This window comes from Mastigoproctus giganteus, unplaced genomic scaffold (genome assembly GCF_048544385.1).
Source record: "Mastigoproctus giganteus isolate SK-2022 unplaced genomic scaffold, ASM4854438v1 scaffold_16, whole genome shotgun sequence".
NCBI classification, from domain to species: Eukaryota; Metazoa; Arthropoda; class Arachnida; order Uropygi; family Thelyphonidae; genus Mastigoproctus; species Mastigoproctus giganteus.
Window position 1 is genome coordinate 2,162,442 of NW_028328293.1, and position 18,572 is coordinate 2,181,013.

The 18,572-nt window shown below is 35.5% G+C and overlaps 1 protein-coding gene across 3 annotated transcripts in view; it reads right to left on the reverse strand.

Annotated features, from left to right (window-relative positions):
• Positions 1-18,572, reverse strand: part of LOC150074891 (acetyl-coenzyme A transporter 1) — a 191,689-nt gene that overhangs the window by 124,058 nt on the left and 49,059 nt on the right. For all 3 annotated transcript variants that reach the window (XM_090389420.1, XM_090389421.1, XM_090389419.1), the window contains exon 2: positions 4,241-4,893. In XM_090389420.1, coding sequence (XP_090245546.1) covers positions 4,241-4,815 — 575 coding nt within the window. In that variant the 5' untranslated portion in view covers positions 4,816-4,893. The remainder of the gene's footprint in view (positions 1-4,240; positions 4,894-18,572) is intronic.

Here is an 18,572-nt window from a genome sequence, read left to right on the forward strand (position 1 = left end):
ACATTCTGGAAGTATCATGTTCTTCTCCAATCTAAGACGTGCTGCTGGTTTAGATTTTTCAGAACTGCTGCAATGGACATTCTTCATGTGTTCTTCCAATCTTTTGCTCAGCCTTTTATATGATTTACCTACATATATACAGTGGGGTACATTGTAGAAAGTATACTGGACCTCTTGGATTATCTTTGGTTTGTTGATTCTTTTGTAACCTGTGCTTCTATAAATGTATGCCAGCACAGTACATGGCAATATTGTGAGTTTTGGCTTCCTTTGCTATCTTATTGCTAATGCTTGGGATGTACAGAATAGAGATATGATCAACCTTAGGTTCTGTTCTTGTGGAGGGTTGTTGGACTTTGTGGATGGTATTCTTGATTATTATTATGTATACTAAAGCTTTTGAATAAGCATTGCAAGCTTATACAGCAGCAGCAGCAAAAAAAAAAAACCTCCCAATCTGTCCATTCCTTAAATTTATTCAAACCACCCACTTCCATTAGATTAATTTCTTTGTTTGTTACAATGGTCAATTATTCTCTGGCTGAAAGAAATTTTTCACACATCTATCTTGAAACCATCCATTTTTCAATTTAAATTTATGTCCCTTTGTGTGTGTATTGTCTGAGAAGAAGTAGAACTCTAGGCTCCTCACAGGTGCCTAGTTTCCAAACACGGCCATTTGAAAAAAACTGAAGTTTTTCATGGAAAGAGTATTATTTTGTGTTCTTGGCTAATCTTGTTGCTCTTCTCTGCACCCATTCCAACAGTTCCTTCTTAAAATGGGATTTCCAGACTTGCATGCAGTACTCAAGATACAGCTTAACCATTCATTTGGCCCTTTCATCCTCAACCCTGTAGGGGTTTAATCTCATTCACACTTGAACAGCCATATCAAAAATATTAACAAAGACAGATGGCATAGAGTCAGAGTATGTCTGCTAAGTACAAAAAAAATAAAAATAGCTTTGGCAAGAGACCAGAATGCTCAGCTACCATTAGGACAAAAGCAAGTTTTCTACTCTTAGCCTGTTCAAAATCTAGTTTGGGCTGATTAATAACTGCTTTACAATTGTTGCAAGCTTTGGTGTTGCGAAAAAATGAAACTGAAGAATTGGAAACAAGCCAATCATGATATGCAACGTTCTTCTCTTGAACAACCTTAGCACATTTATTGGAAAACCACGGTTTAGATAAAGGTTTAGAAAGACACTAGAGAAATCGTTTGGAAACTATCCCCTGGCACTCGGGAGCCATAGGTTTTAAACTCCAATCAGTAATGATGCACACATCCTGCCTTTCAATTTGTAATTTTTAGGCTTTGTTGACAAAGGTCCACAAAGAGACACTTCCAGTGCCATGAGAGGATTATGATGGAGTCACATACTGCCACTGCACTGCAGTTATTCCACATACTAATATAGAGCATGTATGTTTTAATCTGAATATAGAACATTAGTACTTATAAAGAGAATGTATGTTTTTATAATGTTTTTGTTTTATCACTTATAAGTAATTTAATTTAAAATATAGTTTTGTTGAATACCTGTTTAATTTTATGAAGAAATTTTGTTTTGTCATTCTTTTAATCACTTAATTACAGTAGTACCAGCACAAATTGACACAATGGGTATTCCTTATGCAGGCAGCCTTTGTCACCAATATATAGAACCTTCAATAGTATGAAAAAAGAAATTACCCCTAAGTATGACATGATAGTAAGACCACACCTAAAAAAAGATTTCTAGAGGATTCAACAATGGAGAGACCAGATTAGTGATGGGTGCTAATCAATATACATATGAAGAATGGCTGGGAAAGTGGAGACTACAAATTTTGACAACTAAACATCTAAGGTGAAATCTGATTGACCGTTTAAGATGTCGAAGAAAGGTGTCTTCTCCCTTACAGGCAAACCTGGAGACAAAAATATAAAATCTGAGGGAATAACAGGAAGTTGGATCTTGTGAAGTTCACATGTGGACAGTACGTTGTCAAACACTGGAACAAGTTGCCTCCCAATGTGGAAGAGACAGCGATGGCTAAGTTTATGAAAATTTAAACTTGAACTTGTGGTTAAAAGGATAGTCTTGATCTAAAGGGAAGGGTTTTTGCTTTTGCAAAGGAGACTACAGTGGTATCAGACAGTTATAAATTCTATACAGTGGGACCAACGACAAATTCTAAATGGGAAGCATTCAGTGAAGTAATCATAGAAGCTACTAGACTTTTCATACCAACTAAAAAATACTGTTCACGGCTTAAACCTAAATGGATGTCAGATGAAATGATGAGATGTGTGGCAGTGGTCTTAAGTTCTCTCTAACAAGTTTGGATCCATAAGGATCTGCAGATTTAGTACTGTTTAGATCAGGCCTGGCCAACCCAAATCATTCAGCAGGCCAACTTGACAAACAACAAGTTTCTGCGAGCCACACATAAAATAAAACAATCTTTTAAAAATAAAAAATCAAATTCCATAAAAATTTATTTTATTCATTCATTTTTATTATATATCTACATCAATGAGATATTTGCTTTTCTTTGTGATTACTCAATTTTTTTAAAAATAAAATCTACTTTAATATTGGTAGTTGCACATCTTAATTGATTTTCCAGATTTTCATCTGTTATTGAAGCTTGAGATTTACTCTTAATAAATTTCATTTTTGAAAAGAAAGTTTCACAAATGTATGTGGATCTGAAGGTGCTCAATTTTTTGTGCAAAAAAAATCTTAATTTGGGATACTTTTCTGCTGTGATATACACGTTGTAAAAGTTGATTTTTGATGTTGTGGCATTAATGTGTTTTCATTCATTGCTGCACTGTAAATCAATTACTTCTATCTGCAGAGTTTCCAATTCGAATGAGGATTCGGGGAAGTACAGCTGGTCTAGTATTATATTTCTCATTATTTATCGTGGTCAAGTGAAGTATAAAAGTCATCTGGCAGGCCGCAAAAAATAATGTGGTGGGCCGCATGTGGCCCACGGGCTGGCCAGACCTGATTTAGATGATTCATTTTCCAGTTAGATTAGCAGCATGTATATATTTCTTTTGTTTATAATTAATATAGTCTTAAAAAAGTTCTAGTTTCTCTTGTAATTAAAAAATTATTAATTCTTTCTTAATTACTGCAGGCCTGAAGACAAGACAGTTGTTGTTATTTGTTGTTATTTGGTTTTTAGGAGCATTAGCAACTAAGGCCATATTGCTCCGGGATATGCGGTGGTCATTCCCTGACCTTTCTGCATCCTCCGTATTTGGTGGTGACGGGCTCGAACCCCGGTCTAATCAAGAAGCGTGTGCTATGCACTGCTGCTCCTTCCCACCTGGCTACGGAGGCGCCTGACAAGACAGTAATTCTTAATGTGGCATAAGGGTGTTTTTATTATTATTTTAATCTTTAAGATGATAAACCACATAATGCCCTTGTTCAAGCACGGTACTAAGTACTATAGGTTCTAATACCTCTCGTGTTTGGGGTTCTCATAAAAAAAAAAAAAAAAAAAAAAAAAAAAAGAACAGTTTTTAAACAACTTTAACCAATGGTGCTTAGAACTAGGTAAGAAATAAAGGAACTAATCAAAAATTATAATCTTCAGAAAATAAACAGAACCAACCGATGGAAGGCCACATAACCATTACAAATGTGAAAATAAAAAAATCTTGAGGTTACGAATGTCAAATAAAATGTAAAACAAACTTAATCTGGCATGGGCATAAGGAAAGGATGGGAGGTGGGAATTAGCTAAACAGCATTTTAGGCAAAAATGAATGACAACAGGCCCACATATAGATTAAAAGGAAGCTGAATTGATAGGGTCAAGCAAGCATTAAAAGAAAGTGGGTTTAGTCTGGCTAGCCTGGAAAAAAAATAATAAAGAACTAATGTGGGTAAGCACAATTATTGTGCACCATTGAGTATAACAGATTTGGATGATGCTACTACTTGTAGATTTGGTAGATTGGATGCTATTACTTCTGTATACAAGTATTACATAAATAAAACTAGAGAAATCCTTCAGCATACAGAAGACTACCTGATACAATAAACAAAAAATAAATATGCTATACACTCAATGGGCTAATCTGGAAAAACAATTCAGGAGTAACCATGTTACCTTGATGACACTGTCAATGTTCATTCAATAAACTAACAATAAATATATATATACTGTATATCATGTACATTCAAAGTGCTAATCTTAAAAATTAAATTTGGAAGGAAATGTATATTACCTTGATAACATTGTTAATGCCCATCCATCAACAGCAATATCTTGAGTTGCAGCTAAAAAGTTCAGTACAATAAAAACAGAAGTCAAAACATATATATTTGGCTTACTAACACCATCTTCTTCTCCAAATACTAATGATATATATCCTGAAAGCACAAGCATAAATATCCCAATAAAATATTGTGTAGGGATCAACCAGGACTTACGTCGACCAAACTGTTCAGAATATACAGAATCAACAATAGGTGCCCATAAGAGTTTCATGCTAAAGGGCCACTGAACAAAACTGAACACAGCTTGTTCCTTATATGTAATTTTGTGCTTTTGAAGAACCATAGGAATGCTCCCAGCTAGACCAAGTGGAATGCCTTGAAGAATATACAGAAATAATAATAATGCTATATTTAATTTGTCATCTTTCAACTTGCTGTGTTCCTTATTTTCTATCTGCCTCTCAGGTTGTGAAAGCAAACTATAACTTCTGTCACGTGTCACCATTCCAAGATTATCACCTGATGGAGTGCAATGTGAATTAGAATCCTCAGAACTGTATTTTATTTTTCTTCTTTGTTCCATTCTCTTTTTTAGTTCAATGTCTAGATATCACAAGACTTCCAAATCCTAAGTGATATCTTAGAGACTTCCTAATCCAACCTAAAAAATGGAAAATATGACTGTTACAAAGTTCTTGAATTTCAATTGTTTTAAATACATTACTTCAGAAATAAAATCAGACTATATTTATTGCGAAACTATTTTTGTACATATAGTTGTACCTCCCCTATCTGGAAGGACTGATCCTTGTTTGTTATTGTTATTTGGTTTTTTTAGGAGCATTAGCAACTAGGGCCATATTGCTCCGGAGATATGCGGTGGCCATTCCCTGACCTTTCCACATCCACTGTATTTGGTGGGCACGGGCTCGAACCCCGGTCTAATCAAGAAGTGTGTGCTACGCACTGCTGCTCCTGCCCACCTGGCTACGGAGGTGCCACTGACTGATCCTTGTTGGATCTTCGAATTTTCCAAATTTTGATAGTTATTATAACTTGGTTATGGAAGGAGGAGAAAAAAAAAATGCAAAAAAATATTGCATCTCAAAAAAAAGACTACACTTGCAATATTTTTTTTTGAGAGGGAAAGGTAAATATAAGAAAAATCACCTGAGAGGGCATAAATTCAAATTGAGGAAAGACAGATGTAGGATAGACGTGCGGAAATTTGCCTTTAGCCAGCGGGTGGTTGGTTGGTGGAATAGATTGCCATCCCTTGTGGTGGAGGTTGATAGCCTAAATAAGTTTAAGGCTCAGCTGGACAGGTATTTTGAACGAACAGAGGGGTGAAGTGGAAGTGGGTTTTTTTTTTTTTTTTTTTTTTCTTTTTTTTTGGCTGATGCTGCATAAGCTTGCTTTCTTGCATCAAATGCCTCTACTAATGCTAATGCTAATAATACAAGGTAAAGTACAGTAAATCAAGTAGTAGTACAGTAAATATACAATACATATTATGTGGTACAATAAAACTAAAATTAAGCATTTCCTAGTTCAAAATATACTGTAACAACATAGCACAGTATATTTTGGAAGAGGAAAAGCCAAAAGTTTCATACAATTGCTTCACGAAAGTCCCAATGTCAAGCATCTTTGACAATACAACCTCTTCCACAATGGATAATGACCTGTATATCAATTTTGAAAGGCCAGAATCCTCTGGGCTATTTTATTTTCTTTTAGGTGGCATAAATATGGAAAATTACAAGTAGATAAAAGTTGCTATGTTGATGTCATTTATAAATGACAATTTAAAAATTTTAAAAATATTCTAAGCAGTAAACATGTTTAGTAAACTGTTGCCTCGGCCTCCATTGGAAGTTCCATTGGAAACATATTGTCAAATCTAGTTCATAGATCACAAGGCCCAGCATATTTCAGCCTCACTGCTTGAGAATTTCTCAATAATAAGTACCCCAGATGTTGAATTGATAGAGGTAGAACATGTATGGCCGCATACTCTCCCAATTTAAATCGACTGGATTTCTTCTTACAGGGGATGGCTCAAGGCTCTTGTTTACAATGAGCCGGTTCATAATGCATGAGTTCTCTAAGAAAGAATTATGGATGGTTGCTAAACTTTTTGGAGCACTCTAGGAATCTTAAAACTTTCAACAATCTATGAGATGTTCTGAGGCATGTACTGTGTAAGCTTTGGCTTACTAGTAACAAAAAAATATATATATTTAACACTGAAATATTATATCTTCTTACAACTTACATTGATTCAGTAAAAATTTAATTAAACACGCCAACGATTGATTAAAATAGGATCAGGTATTAATGGTTTAGGAATGTACTTAAGGGCGAGGCAAATTTCTCAGAAGGACGGTGAACCTACAGAAGGTCAGGTCAGAATTCCTCAAAAAGGACCGAGCCAAGGGAAGTATATGGAGAAGGTCAAGGGCAAAGGAATTTATCAGGGATTATATTAAAATAAAGGGGGGGGGGGAAGACTTTAGAGCCAAATGGGGTATATAAGGATTTGGTCGGCGGGAAAGAAAGAGTAAGTTGGTCGGTTGGGGGTAAGTTGGTCATTTAACGAGTAAATTGGGCAGTGAGTTTTTTTTTGGAGGAAGTATGGTGGCGATGTTAAGAGACGAGTGATAGTAGTATACCAGGCAATATGCCTAAGGGGGTATAAATCAGAAAAGTTTAACGGGAATAGGAGCAGTATAGGCAAGGGGGAATTTTGAGCGGAGTCCGAATAGCTGAATGTAGGATACGCGAAGGATGATGAAAACCAGACAGCCCATTAACACAGGATTTCGATCTGATAGTTTTTTTTTTTGTTGTTTTTTTTTTGTTAGTTGTTGGTGCATCGGCTTCTGTGGCCATATTGCACCTCCCAAAGTTTTTATATTTTCTACTCTGATCCAAGCCTGAGGTGGGATTCGAACCCACGACCTTTGGGTTGCCAGGCAGGCACTTTACCCACCCGGCTAGCCCGGTCGGTGATCTGATAGTAAAAAGTGGGAAGAGGAAATACAGAACAAAGGAATCCCAAGAAATCAAACCCCGAATGGAAAATCGTGCTAAAACCAAGGAGCTGGCCCAACCTGCAGAAAGGGACAATTAATTGTAAGTACTCTTTATCATTATTATACCTAGTCCAAGATACAGTTCGGGAGAGAAGTAACATAATGTTGGAACTAAAGAGAATGACAAAATAGGGCACTCTGTATTCCTGTCTGTGAATGATTTGATTAACCTGTATGATGGAAGGAGAACACCTAATTGATGTCTTTAAAACTATTGAGAACTGTAATTATTCCTTGTAGTAAATGAGACTGAATATAAACTTTGGTAACTGTGCATCCCTGTGGAGTTTGCTTGTACTGGACAATCAGTTGTAAAATTAATCCTTATTATTAATTACAATAATGTATGTACATAAGTTTGAACCTTTATATTAGCATTAGAAGAGGCATATGATGCAAGAAAGCAAGCTTATGCAGCATCAGCCAAAAAAAAAAAAAAAACTTCCACTTCACCCCTCCGTTTGTTCGAAATACCTGTCCAGCTGAGCCTTAAATTTATTTAGGCTATCAACTTCCACAACAAGGGACGAAAGTCTGTTCCACCAACCAACTACCTGCTGGCTAAAGGCAAATTTCCACACATCTATCCTATATCTGTCTTTCCTCAATTTGAATTTATGCCCTCTCAGGTGATTATTCTGAGCAAGAGGAAGAATCCCATCAGCATTGAGCATGCTCAAACCATTCAAGGCTTTATACATCTCTATCAGATCACCTCGCCGGTGCCTAGTCTCCAGACACTGAAATTTGCAAAACTTAAGCCTTTCTTCGTAAGAGCAACCCTTTGTTCCATTCACTAATCTTGTTGCCCTTCTCTGTACTCGTTCCAGCAGATCTACATCCTTCTTAAAATGAGGCCTCCAGACCTGTATACACAAGGTGCATACTCAAGGTGCCTCCAGACCTATATATACAGTACTCAATATTAAACAACGTTGTAATTATCTATGTGTATATGTCAGTTTTCTCACTCTATTCTAGCTAACCCAAAATCCCTGGACTTGTATATGCAGTCAGAGGCCCAAGGGTAACATATAGTTACCTAAATAAGATAACAGTAGGTGGTAAAAAATATATATATAAATTAATTAAATAATTATATATATATAGTACAGTACAAAGGTATACCCCTACAACTGCTTCTCAAGTAGTATAGGGAAGACCCTTTTCTGCTTCAGCATGACAATCACATTATTAAATATTATATTAATAAAAGGTTCTTTGAAACATGCAGGTATCTGGTTACTACTAGCAATATAGTGTAATAAAAGTAATGTGTCTCAATCATGAGACACATTACTTTTATTTTATTTTTTACAGCAGTGGAGCTTGTGGCTCATATTCATTATAGCACTGGTTTGCAACCTTTGCTTGCTGAAGCACACTTTTAATGACACTAAAATTTTGCACCACACTACACTCTACAATCACTACTAAACTCATATATTCACAAACAGGAAGTTATTTCTGTTGGGTATATTTAATACACTTATTATTTGTGTGGTATAGATGAACAGATCTAGTAATAGGAATCAAAACATGATGTTACATTAACCGCCAGAAGGTGCTCGGATCGGCACAGCATAAACATAAACAAATTTTTTGTTTGAATTGATTTTTATTATAAAACTTGGATTTATTAATTTTTTTCTAATTTGCATTTTCTGCAACACACTTGAAGCATATTCAATGCACATTTATGTTACAAAGGTTGAGAAACACTGCATTATAGTTTATTTGTTGATACAAGTATATTCACAGGCCAATTTGCTGACATGCATCATGAAAAACAACAGAAATCAAAACCAAACCTCTCCAAATGAGCATCACAAAAAGATGTATCATGCTGACTAAGCTGCCATGAAGAACAGCAGCTTCAAATCTTTAGTGGGTTGAACTGTTTTTGTTTTCATTCCAGGCTGTCATAGTAATAAAGAAAGTGAAAATGGTGTTCAATACAGAAAAGGCTCTGTGTCTAGAAATTAGTGACAAAGTGATAGAGCAGATATGAAAGATCTTTTTACTTAGTCCCAAAAAAATGAGGAGAGTATTCTGAGAATTACTGCTATGTGATCACTCATTGTACTCATCCACAACTGTCCACAGTGTTTGACAGACATTGCAACCAGACAAACCTAAGCAGACTGATTTTTGAACCAAACGATATCTTGTTCTCTGACAAAGTGGCTTTCCATGCGTCACAGACAGTTAACTGACAATGTTTGCATTTGGGATTTGTAAAATCCTCATGCAGTCCTCAAATTTCATTATTACAACTGTGCCATTAGTCCCTTCTTTCACTCAAAGTGTCATGACATTCACTGCCTATCTCAAAATGTTGAAACACTTCTTGTTTTCAGGGATAAAAGAAAAGTGATCAAACATCTTTAAGCTGGATGATGGAGTACTACAATGGGTTGTGTTAGTTTGCAAAGTTCTTCACAGACATTTCTCACATTGATTATTTGGCTGTGGTCTACCCTATGGCCATCACGATCATTATATATCATGCCTCTGGATTTCTTCCTTATATGGGTTTGCTGAAGATTTTATATATCACACAAAAAGTTCTTTACATTACAAAACACATGAACCAGAATCATGAATACTGCAGCACTGCTCAATGCTTACAGGATGGAAATACATAGAGAGAAATTGATTATTGATTAAATGTCATATGTGCAACAAAGTGTGCATGCATTTGGGATTTGGAAAAAACCTCATGTAGTCCTCAAATTTCAATATTACAACTGTGCCTTAAGTCCCTTCTTTCACTCAAAGTGTCATGACATTCACTGCCTATCAATCAAGAGTACTGATCATGTAAATAAAATCATTTGAGTTGCTATATTGCATCGATAAATCCCTTTATTGATATGTCAACATTTATTTTATTAAAATTGCTGTAAATGTAAAAATATGATAGTGTACCAGAATCAGAAGCATGTATTTTTTTGATCAGGCTTTCTGATTTTAAGAGTTATACTCTTAATCAAAAGAATCAATAGGCCCCACTTTTGTGGACCATATTTGTACTGAAAACAATAAAAAATATAAGATTTATTATTTATTCAGATCTGTTTTTATGTACAGTATTTTAGATTATAGAAAAGGAAAAATTTCTAAAATGTCTAGAAAGAATGGCAAATCAGCCTTTTTTCAAACTGTTCAGATAGTCTAGATATACCCTGTATTTTGATACTTTTTATTCTCATTAAGAAAAAATCTTTTACATGGCCACAATTAAGTTATGATATTTACAGAGTTTAGTTGTCCAGTTATAAGAAACAACTATACCTTCATGAAAAAAAAAACTGACTAATTTTTATCTTGGCTCTAAATAAGACAAAAAAACTTCAAATTTTCCAGAGAAAATATGAGGTTTTTTGTATACATCCAATACATTTGTATGAATTTTTTTAGCAAAACTAGTACTTTTTTTGGTAGTATACAAAGACTTGCTCATTTTCCATAATCTTTTAATTTTTAAAAACTATACAAAATTACAAATAAATATACATAAATATTTAAATAATTTCCATTTATTACAATATTTAAAAGTTTTTTTATCTTCATCTTACAATTCTATCAGATAAAATAATAAATTTCAAACACTGTGGTGTTTGAAATTTATAATGCAGCTTCCAATAGATAAATTGCCTTGAATTTTTATTAGTAGAAGTAGAATACAAGAAGAAAGTATACATATTTACCAGTATCATTTTTTCTTGGGGGTGGGGGATTGATAAAAAACATATTAGTGTAAAGGATGCATTTTTAAAAAAATCATGAACATTATTATTATCAGAATAAAGAAATATAACCCAAGAAATGCTTAAGAAATATAACCCAAAGAATTGTGATGATTTTTTTTGAAGAAAAAAAAAAAAAGGAGACCATTCTTTCTCTTTCTTCAATATATATTTCACCTTATCTCAAAAATTTAAGGAAATTCAAATACTGGAAGTCATAACAGTGTGAAATTGATAAGCAGTTCACTCTAAATAAAAAAAAAGAAGTCCACATTGTTGTAATTGTTTTTTTGGAAATGATATTGATACAGCACCTTTTCTGGATGTATATTTGATTTTCTAATGAAATTTCAATTGACAGCTGCATTATAAACTTCTAATAACTGAAATTAAACTGTTCTCAATGTTACTTTATACACAAAAGAAAAAAAAAAAAAAGCATACAATGCTCACAGTACAGATTTTTGAAATTTATTGTTATAAAATATTTCAATAGTTTGTTGCTATTTGATGTGATCACAAAATTAAAACAAAAATTTCTTTTTTAGTTACCAAACAAGCCGGAAAAATCATGATTACGTGTCACATGCTGCTATGACTGTTAGGAAATCTGCACTTTTTTGTTCTGAGCTCCAGGAAATGATATATTTTATTGAAAAATAGATTTAAGTGTAAGGGTTGTGTCACACAAATAATGCCATCCAGGTGGCCATATGTACAGCTTATCAGTTCTCTTAATGCCTTTTAAGCTGTAATTTCTTCACATGAGCCCCTTTGAAAATATTGGCAAGTACTTACACATAGAAGCAGAAAATATTCTCCCACACCCAACATGTACTTTCAGTGCAATAAAGATTTACTACTGTCTGATTTTAAACAATGAACTTTCCATAATAAAATGCCTGCACAAAGTGAAAACATCCAGCCAGTCAAAAACGATCATGATCATTGCATTTGAGGAAAAAAATAAATTTCAAACACTGGCGTTTGAAATTTATAATGCAGCTTCCAATAAATAAAGTGACTTAAATTTTTGTTGTTAGCAGACGCAGTATACAAAAAGAAAGGAAGTGTGTGTGTGTGTGTGTGTACAGGGTGTTTCAAAAATGATAGTCAATAATTTAAAGGTGAAAAGTACAAACTAAAAGAAGCAAAAAAGTCCCAGTGAACATCGGGCCACAAATGAATCGTTTTCAAGATAATGCACATTTTTTGTTAAGATCCGCCACTGACTATGGAGCTAGTTTAGCAAAAAGCTGTGAATCCTTTGCTAAGGGTGGTTTCATTAAACATAAGATAATACATTTTTAATTTTTGGTTTCAACACCACAGGATTTTACAGATGCTACAGGATGTTCTTTCTAACACCCTTTCCTCAACATCAGGTGTTATGCTTCTGGGCCTACCTGCTTGTACTCCATGTGCGAAGCACCCATATTCTCTAAGGTGTTGATGTCCTGATGAATGTGCGCCTGTTGGGCTGCCTTTAGCAGTGAAATGCTTCTTGGTACAAACGTGCAGCCTCAAGTGCTGCTGTTGGTTTTATGATAAATGAAGTGCATGTCTGCATACTCTTTGTTGCTGTAACCTCTTTCCATGTTGACTATCCTTTGGCAAGTACTAGTATGCCTGTTACATCTCAGAGCATTGAAAGAGGGGAAACGGAGAGCATGAGCATAACCTAACCTAAACAAACAAGTCAGTGATGGATCCCAACTCTGTACAGTTCATCTTGTCAGTGGTGGATCCCAACTAGAAATGTGCAATATCTCGGAAACAATTCACTTAAGGACCCATGTTTACTAGGCTTTTTTTTGTATATTGTAGTCTGTACAGTTTGCCTTTAAATTATTGACCTTCACTTTTGAAAAACCCTGTGTATATATATATATATATATTTCTTCTTTTTTTTCTCCAAAAAACAAAAAAATGTAAGCAGAGCACTTTTTCTTTTTTTTTTTTTTTTGGAAACTTAAGTAAAAACCACATGGCACACTGGATAAAGAAAAAGAAGCTCACATTATTGTAATTGTTTATAAAAAAAAAATAATGGTACACACATTTTCTGAATGATCTTTATAAGAAATTTCATGATCTTCTTACAAAATTTCAAAAACATATTCCTATTGATAGCAGCATTATACACTCCAGAAAATTGGTGTCAAACAAACTTCACATTCATCTTACCATAATATTGGCAATAATAGTGACAAATGATGCAAGAAAACAGGCTTATACAGCATCAGCAAAAAAAAATATTTCATCTATCCATCCCCTCCAATAGTTTGTCTGGTTCTTCCTGGACTTTCTTCAAAATATCCACTACTATAATGACAGATGGAAGCTCGTTCCAGCAATCAACCACTCATTGGCTGAAGACAAACTTCTAAACATCTATTCTGCAAAACATCCTTTCTCAATTTGAATTTATGCCCGCTCATGTGCATAGTTGGAGCAAGAGGAAGAAACCCAACAGCACTGAGTTTGCTCAAGCTATTCAAAAGTCTTAAACAGATCACCTTGTATAAATCAGATCACCTTGCAAGCACCTAGTCTCCAGAAACTGAAACCTTTCTTGGTAAGAGCATCATTTGTGTATATGATCCTACTGTGATATACAAGTTGTGTGTATATGTAAGTTTTGTCACAAGGGCTGCAGCAGCCATGTATACATATACACACATGTATATATGTGAGTGAATGTAGGGGATGTATGTATAAATCAATGTGTGTCTTGTGCTGGGGGTAGGAATGTGTGTGTGCTGTGCTATTTAAGGTACTGTATTGAGTGGGATAAGCGTGTAAAAATGGGGAATGAATGGGAATGTCCTATAAACATTGTTGTACCTTGAATATGGTAGTAGTAGTAGTGGTGGCATGTGATGCAAGAAAGCAAGCGTATGAGCTTATGCAACATCAGCCAAAAAAAAAAAAAATTCACACATCCATTCCCTCTAAATGTTTGTCCAGTTCCTCATTAAATTTATTTAACCTATCAACAGCCATGTATACATATACAACTTCCACAACGACAGATGGAAGTTTGTTCCAGCAATTAACCACCCGCTGGCTAAAGACAAATTTCCACACATCTATTCTACATCTGTCTTTCCTTAATTTGAATTTATGCCTCCCTTAGGTTTGTAATCTGAACAAGTGGAAGAATCCCTTCAGAATTCAGCGTGCTCAACCCATTCAAGGCCTTATACACCTCAATCAGATCACCGCGCAGGTGCCTAGTATCCAGCCACTGCAATTTATAGAACTTAAGCCTCTCTTGGTAAAAGAGGCTTAAGATCCCTTCATTCTCCTCACCAATCTTGTTGCCCTTCTCTGTACACCTCAAGCAAATCTACGTCCTTCCTAAAATGAGGCCTTCAGACCTGTATGCAGTACTCAATGCGTGGCCTGACCATTTCCTTATACAGAGGGACAATCACTTCCTTTTCCCTGCTAGCAAAATTCCTATATATCATTGACAAAACCCCATGACCTGCCCGGGCAGCCTGTCTGCAGTGCTCAGAAAACTTCATATCTGACTGCACAATTACTCCCAGGTCTTTTTCATTTTCACTTTCATTTTTTCATTGAAGTGTAGTACCACACAGTTGGTACATTTCTCTGGGGTTACTTCTAAGATGGGCTGAGAAGTTGCCACTTCTCAGCCCATCTGCCCAAATTTTCTAGATCCTGTTGCAGTAGCACACTGCCATTACTGTAATTAACAACACTGCCAACCTTTGTATCATCTGCAAACTTCGACACTAAGTCTGATATACAAATATATATCATATATATAAATATACAAAACAACAGTGGACCCAACACCGAATCCTGTGGGACTCCACTAATAACATTAATCTACGAAGAGCAGCAGCACCCATTGATTACCACCCTCTGTCTTCTCCCACTCAATCATCCTTTTATCCATTGTAGCAACTTACCCTTAATACCATTCTACGCCAATTTGTACAGTAGTCTTCCATGCACAACAGTGTCAAAAGCTTTCCTGAAATCCAAGTATATGATATCAAAATTATTTTTTGCATCCAGTTCCTTTGTAACCACATCATAATATCCTATCAAATTTGTCAGACAAGACTTTCCCTTAACAAACCCATGCTGTGTCTGAATTATTGCTGCAGTCTTGTCTAGATGATCCTGTAATGCATCTTTAACCAGTGACCCCCATTATTTTACCCGGAACAGAAGTTAAACTATATGTATAATAATAATAATAAAAAATTAAAAATAATACTCAAAAATATATTAAAAACCTCTAAATTAGCTAATCTTGCAGGTTAAGTTGTATAAATGTAAAATGTCAGGTCATCTGTGTAAACTATGTGGTGACTGGATGAATGTGATTAATATTAAAAAAAAAATTTAGGTGGCACCTGTCCTATCCATTTGTATAACAATGAATGTACGAATGACAAACATGTGAGTATTATGTGCTATTATTCAGTCTGCCCCGAAATATGTAAAAAAAAAAGTTTCTGATTGTGTAAATAAGTATGACATGTGTGCAATTGGGCTATCATCCACCTTTATCTTCTTATCATCCACCTTCTTTATCTTCATCTGTTCCTCCCCTCCTCACCTATTCCTCCGCTCCCCTTTTTTACTTTCCAGTTTTTTTCCCCTTTCCTTGGGCAAGCTTAGGCATTGCCCAGGGTTTATCCCCACCAGAGACTTTTCTATTTCCTGCTACACCAGGTCTGCCTCGAAGTATGGGCAACGTGGGGATCCCACCAGAGGCCACACTGCTAAATGGCTACAGGAACAACAGATCTGAGATACAGATCTGTTGGTCAAAAGGCCAGAGATACAGCAAATGTGTATCTCTGGCCTTTACAAACTGTAAAGGCCAGAGATACACATTTGCATACTCTGTGACACAAAGTATGCAAATATGGAGTTGGGGGCCCTCAGTGTCACTTGACAATCAATACTATACATCAGCTTTTCCCAAACTTTTTTTTTTTTTTGGTTTGGACAGTATGAGATGCAGAAGATGCACTAGACAGGATAGAAACAAGTGTATTATTGGTTTGGTCAACTGAATTTTGTTCTTGTGTCACATCAACAGTTTTGATTGGGCCAAATAAGCTAGTTATATTCAATGGAACTTAAGCATCTTTTGGGGTGCTACACAGTGCCAACTTTTAGTGGCAACAGTATACGTATTCTTTGCTGTAACCCGTAAAACTGGTTTCCTCACCTTTGATATGTTACTTTACATTCAACCTTATATTTCCATATTTTCCAAAAGGTCACAAACTTTAGGGTAAGCAGGGTAGTCACCTTTACAATTTTGACCATGAGGAGATGAAGCAGTACAGTCTATTTGTATATGATCTTTTGAGCTGAAATTATGAGCAAACTGAGTCCACTCAACATGCTGTCTGTGAGTGACCAAACTTTTGGCACTTGTAGCAATGTAGAAGGTTTGGGATGAATGAACGAATATAACAGTTTACATAGCCAGTGTTTAGAGTATGAGGCAAATTTAGTGACTAATTGTAAGTATGATGTTACAAGTTGGGGGGAGAAGTTTTCCATCTTTGTAAATCAGAATTCTTTTGGTATTCATAACCTTCCATCTCTATACATCAGAATTCTTTTGGTATGTGTAACTTTCAGAGACTTCTATCATATAGATATTTCATTTTCTGAGATACATCTATCAGGTCTCATTCTGCTATGACTCTTTTAGCAGCATACAGAGTAGCATATAGGTCAATTTTAACAGAAATTCCACTAAAGGTAGTTTGTTCCAGTATGGATTCTGAGTGGGTTGCTCATGCTGTTTCCACAATTAAGAGTCCTGACTGTAAGGTTTTCACCATTTTGGAAGATCCTGCAGCATTTACCAAACACTTTTCAATTAGCAATGGTGAAACGTAGCTTGCAGGTTGATTTATTAGAGAGTGAATTATGAGGAAGGAAGAAGTCCCGCTGGTTGATATACTTTCTTTCTCACAGATTGAGTAGTCTCACGATCAGGTTGGCGTTTTTCCAAGTAAGATAAGTTCAGTAGCTCTAGAGGAGAGGGAAAGTGTTTGAAAGTGGATTTCTTCTCCCAGAATTCCAGCAATGAAGCAAAGAAGCAGGAGTAGGGCCACCTGATGGCCAGGCAGAGATTACGATTAGTGAGGTGAGCAGCAGAAACAAAAAAGGATAAAAAGAAAGGTGGTGGTGGTAGAAGTACTAATAGTAATGGCAAATGATGGAAGAAAGCAAGCTTTAAATCAGCGGCTAAAAAAAGCCAACGCTTTCCCATTTTGCCTATCCATTCCCTGGGGTAATTTTTGGGGTTAAACTACTCCAAAAATTATTCCCAACAACAAATAAATTTTGTAACAGAACTCATCAATAAATGTACTGGTTTTTTTTTCTTTTATTTACAGTACTGACGAATGTACTTATCAGTACTGTAAACACCCTCAGCTAGAGATGTAATAAAAGAATATTTTAGTGGAACACTAATTATAAATTACCTCTGGAGGGGTATATGATTACCATTCATTGAGTGTGGCACATTAGTTACAAAGTAAATTTTTGTAAACAGCACGATATCCTTTCGTCAACTAAACGTTACACTTAGAATAGGAAAAACTGCTAACAGCTAAACTAGACAAAAATATACATGAAATGACAAGTGATTTATGGAGAGATAACGTGACTTCATTTCACTATGATAGGCCAGACAGTGTGGTTTTGATTTACTTTACTCAAAACACAAATTCTAAGAAGTCAGAAATAAATACACAGTAAAATTTCGCAATTAGCTGATAAGCATTTCACTAAAAACTAGGCAGGTGAAAACCCGCCAGCTGATCTTTAGAATAGGGTCCTCCCTCCAGAAAGCCTCAGTCTTTATTCCCCCCCCCCCCCATTTTCCAGCTGTTTTAAAATAGGAAAACAAGTTCCCGATTTTAGAACAGCAGCAAGGTGGATAAAACCTAACTAACACTAACCATAGTGGGTTAGGCATGTCATTTTGCTAGGGGGACCCTGTTCTAAATTTTACCAAATCTGTCATATTAGATGCAACGACCGAAGTAGTAGTAGTAGTAGTGGCATGTGATGCAAGAAAGCAAGTGTATGAGCTTATGCAGCATCTGATAAAAAAAAAAAAAAATCACGCCATTCCCTCCAAATGCCTGTCCAGTTCCTCCTTAAATTTATTTAACCTATCAACTTCCACAACGACAGATGGTAGTTTCTTCCAGCAATTAACCACCCGCTGGCTAAAGGCAAATTTCCACACATCTATTCTACATCTGTCTTTTCTTAATTTGAATTATTATTATTATTAGCCATATGGTGCAAGGAAGCCTGAGGCTTATGCTGCACCAGCCAAAAAAAAATTCCCGAGTTACCCTGAGAGTGAGAGTGAGAGAGAGAGAGAGAGAGAGAGACAGAGAAGTCGAAAGGAATCACCAAGAAAGAGAAGAATGATGATATCCAGCTCAGGACCCTGG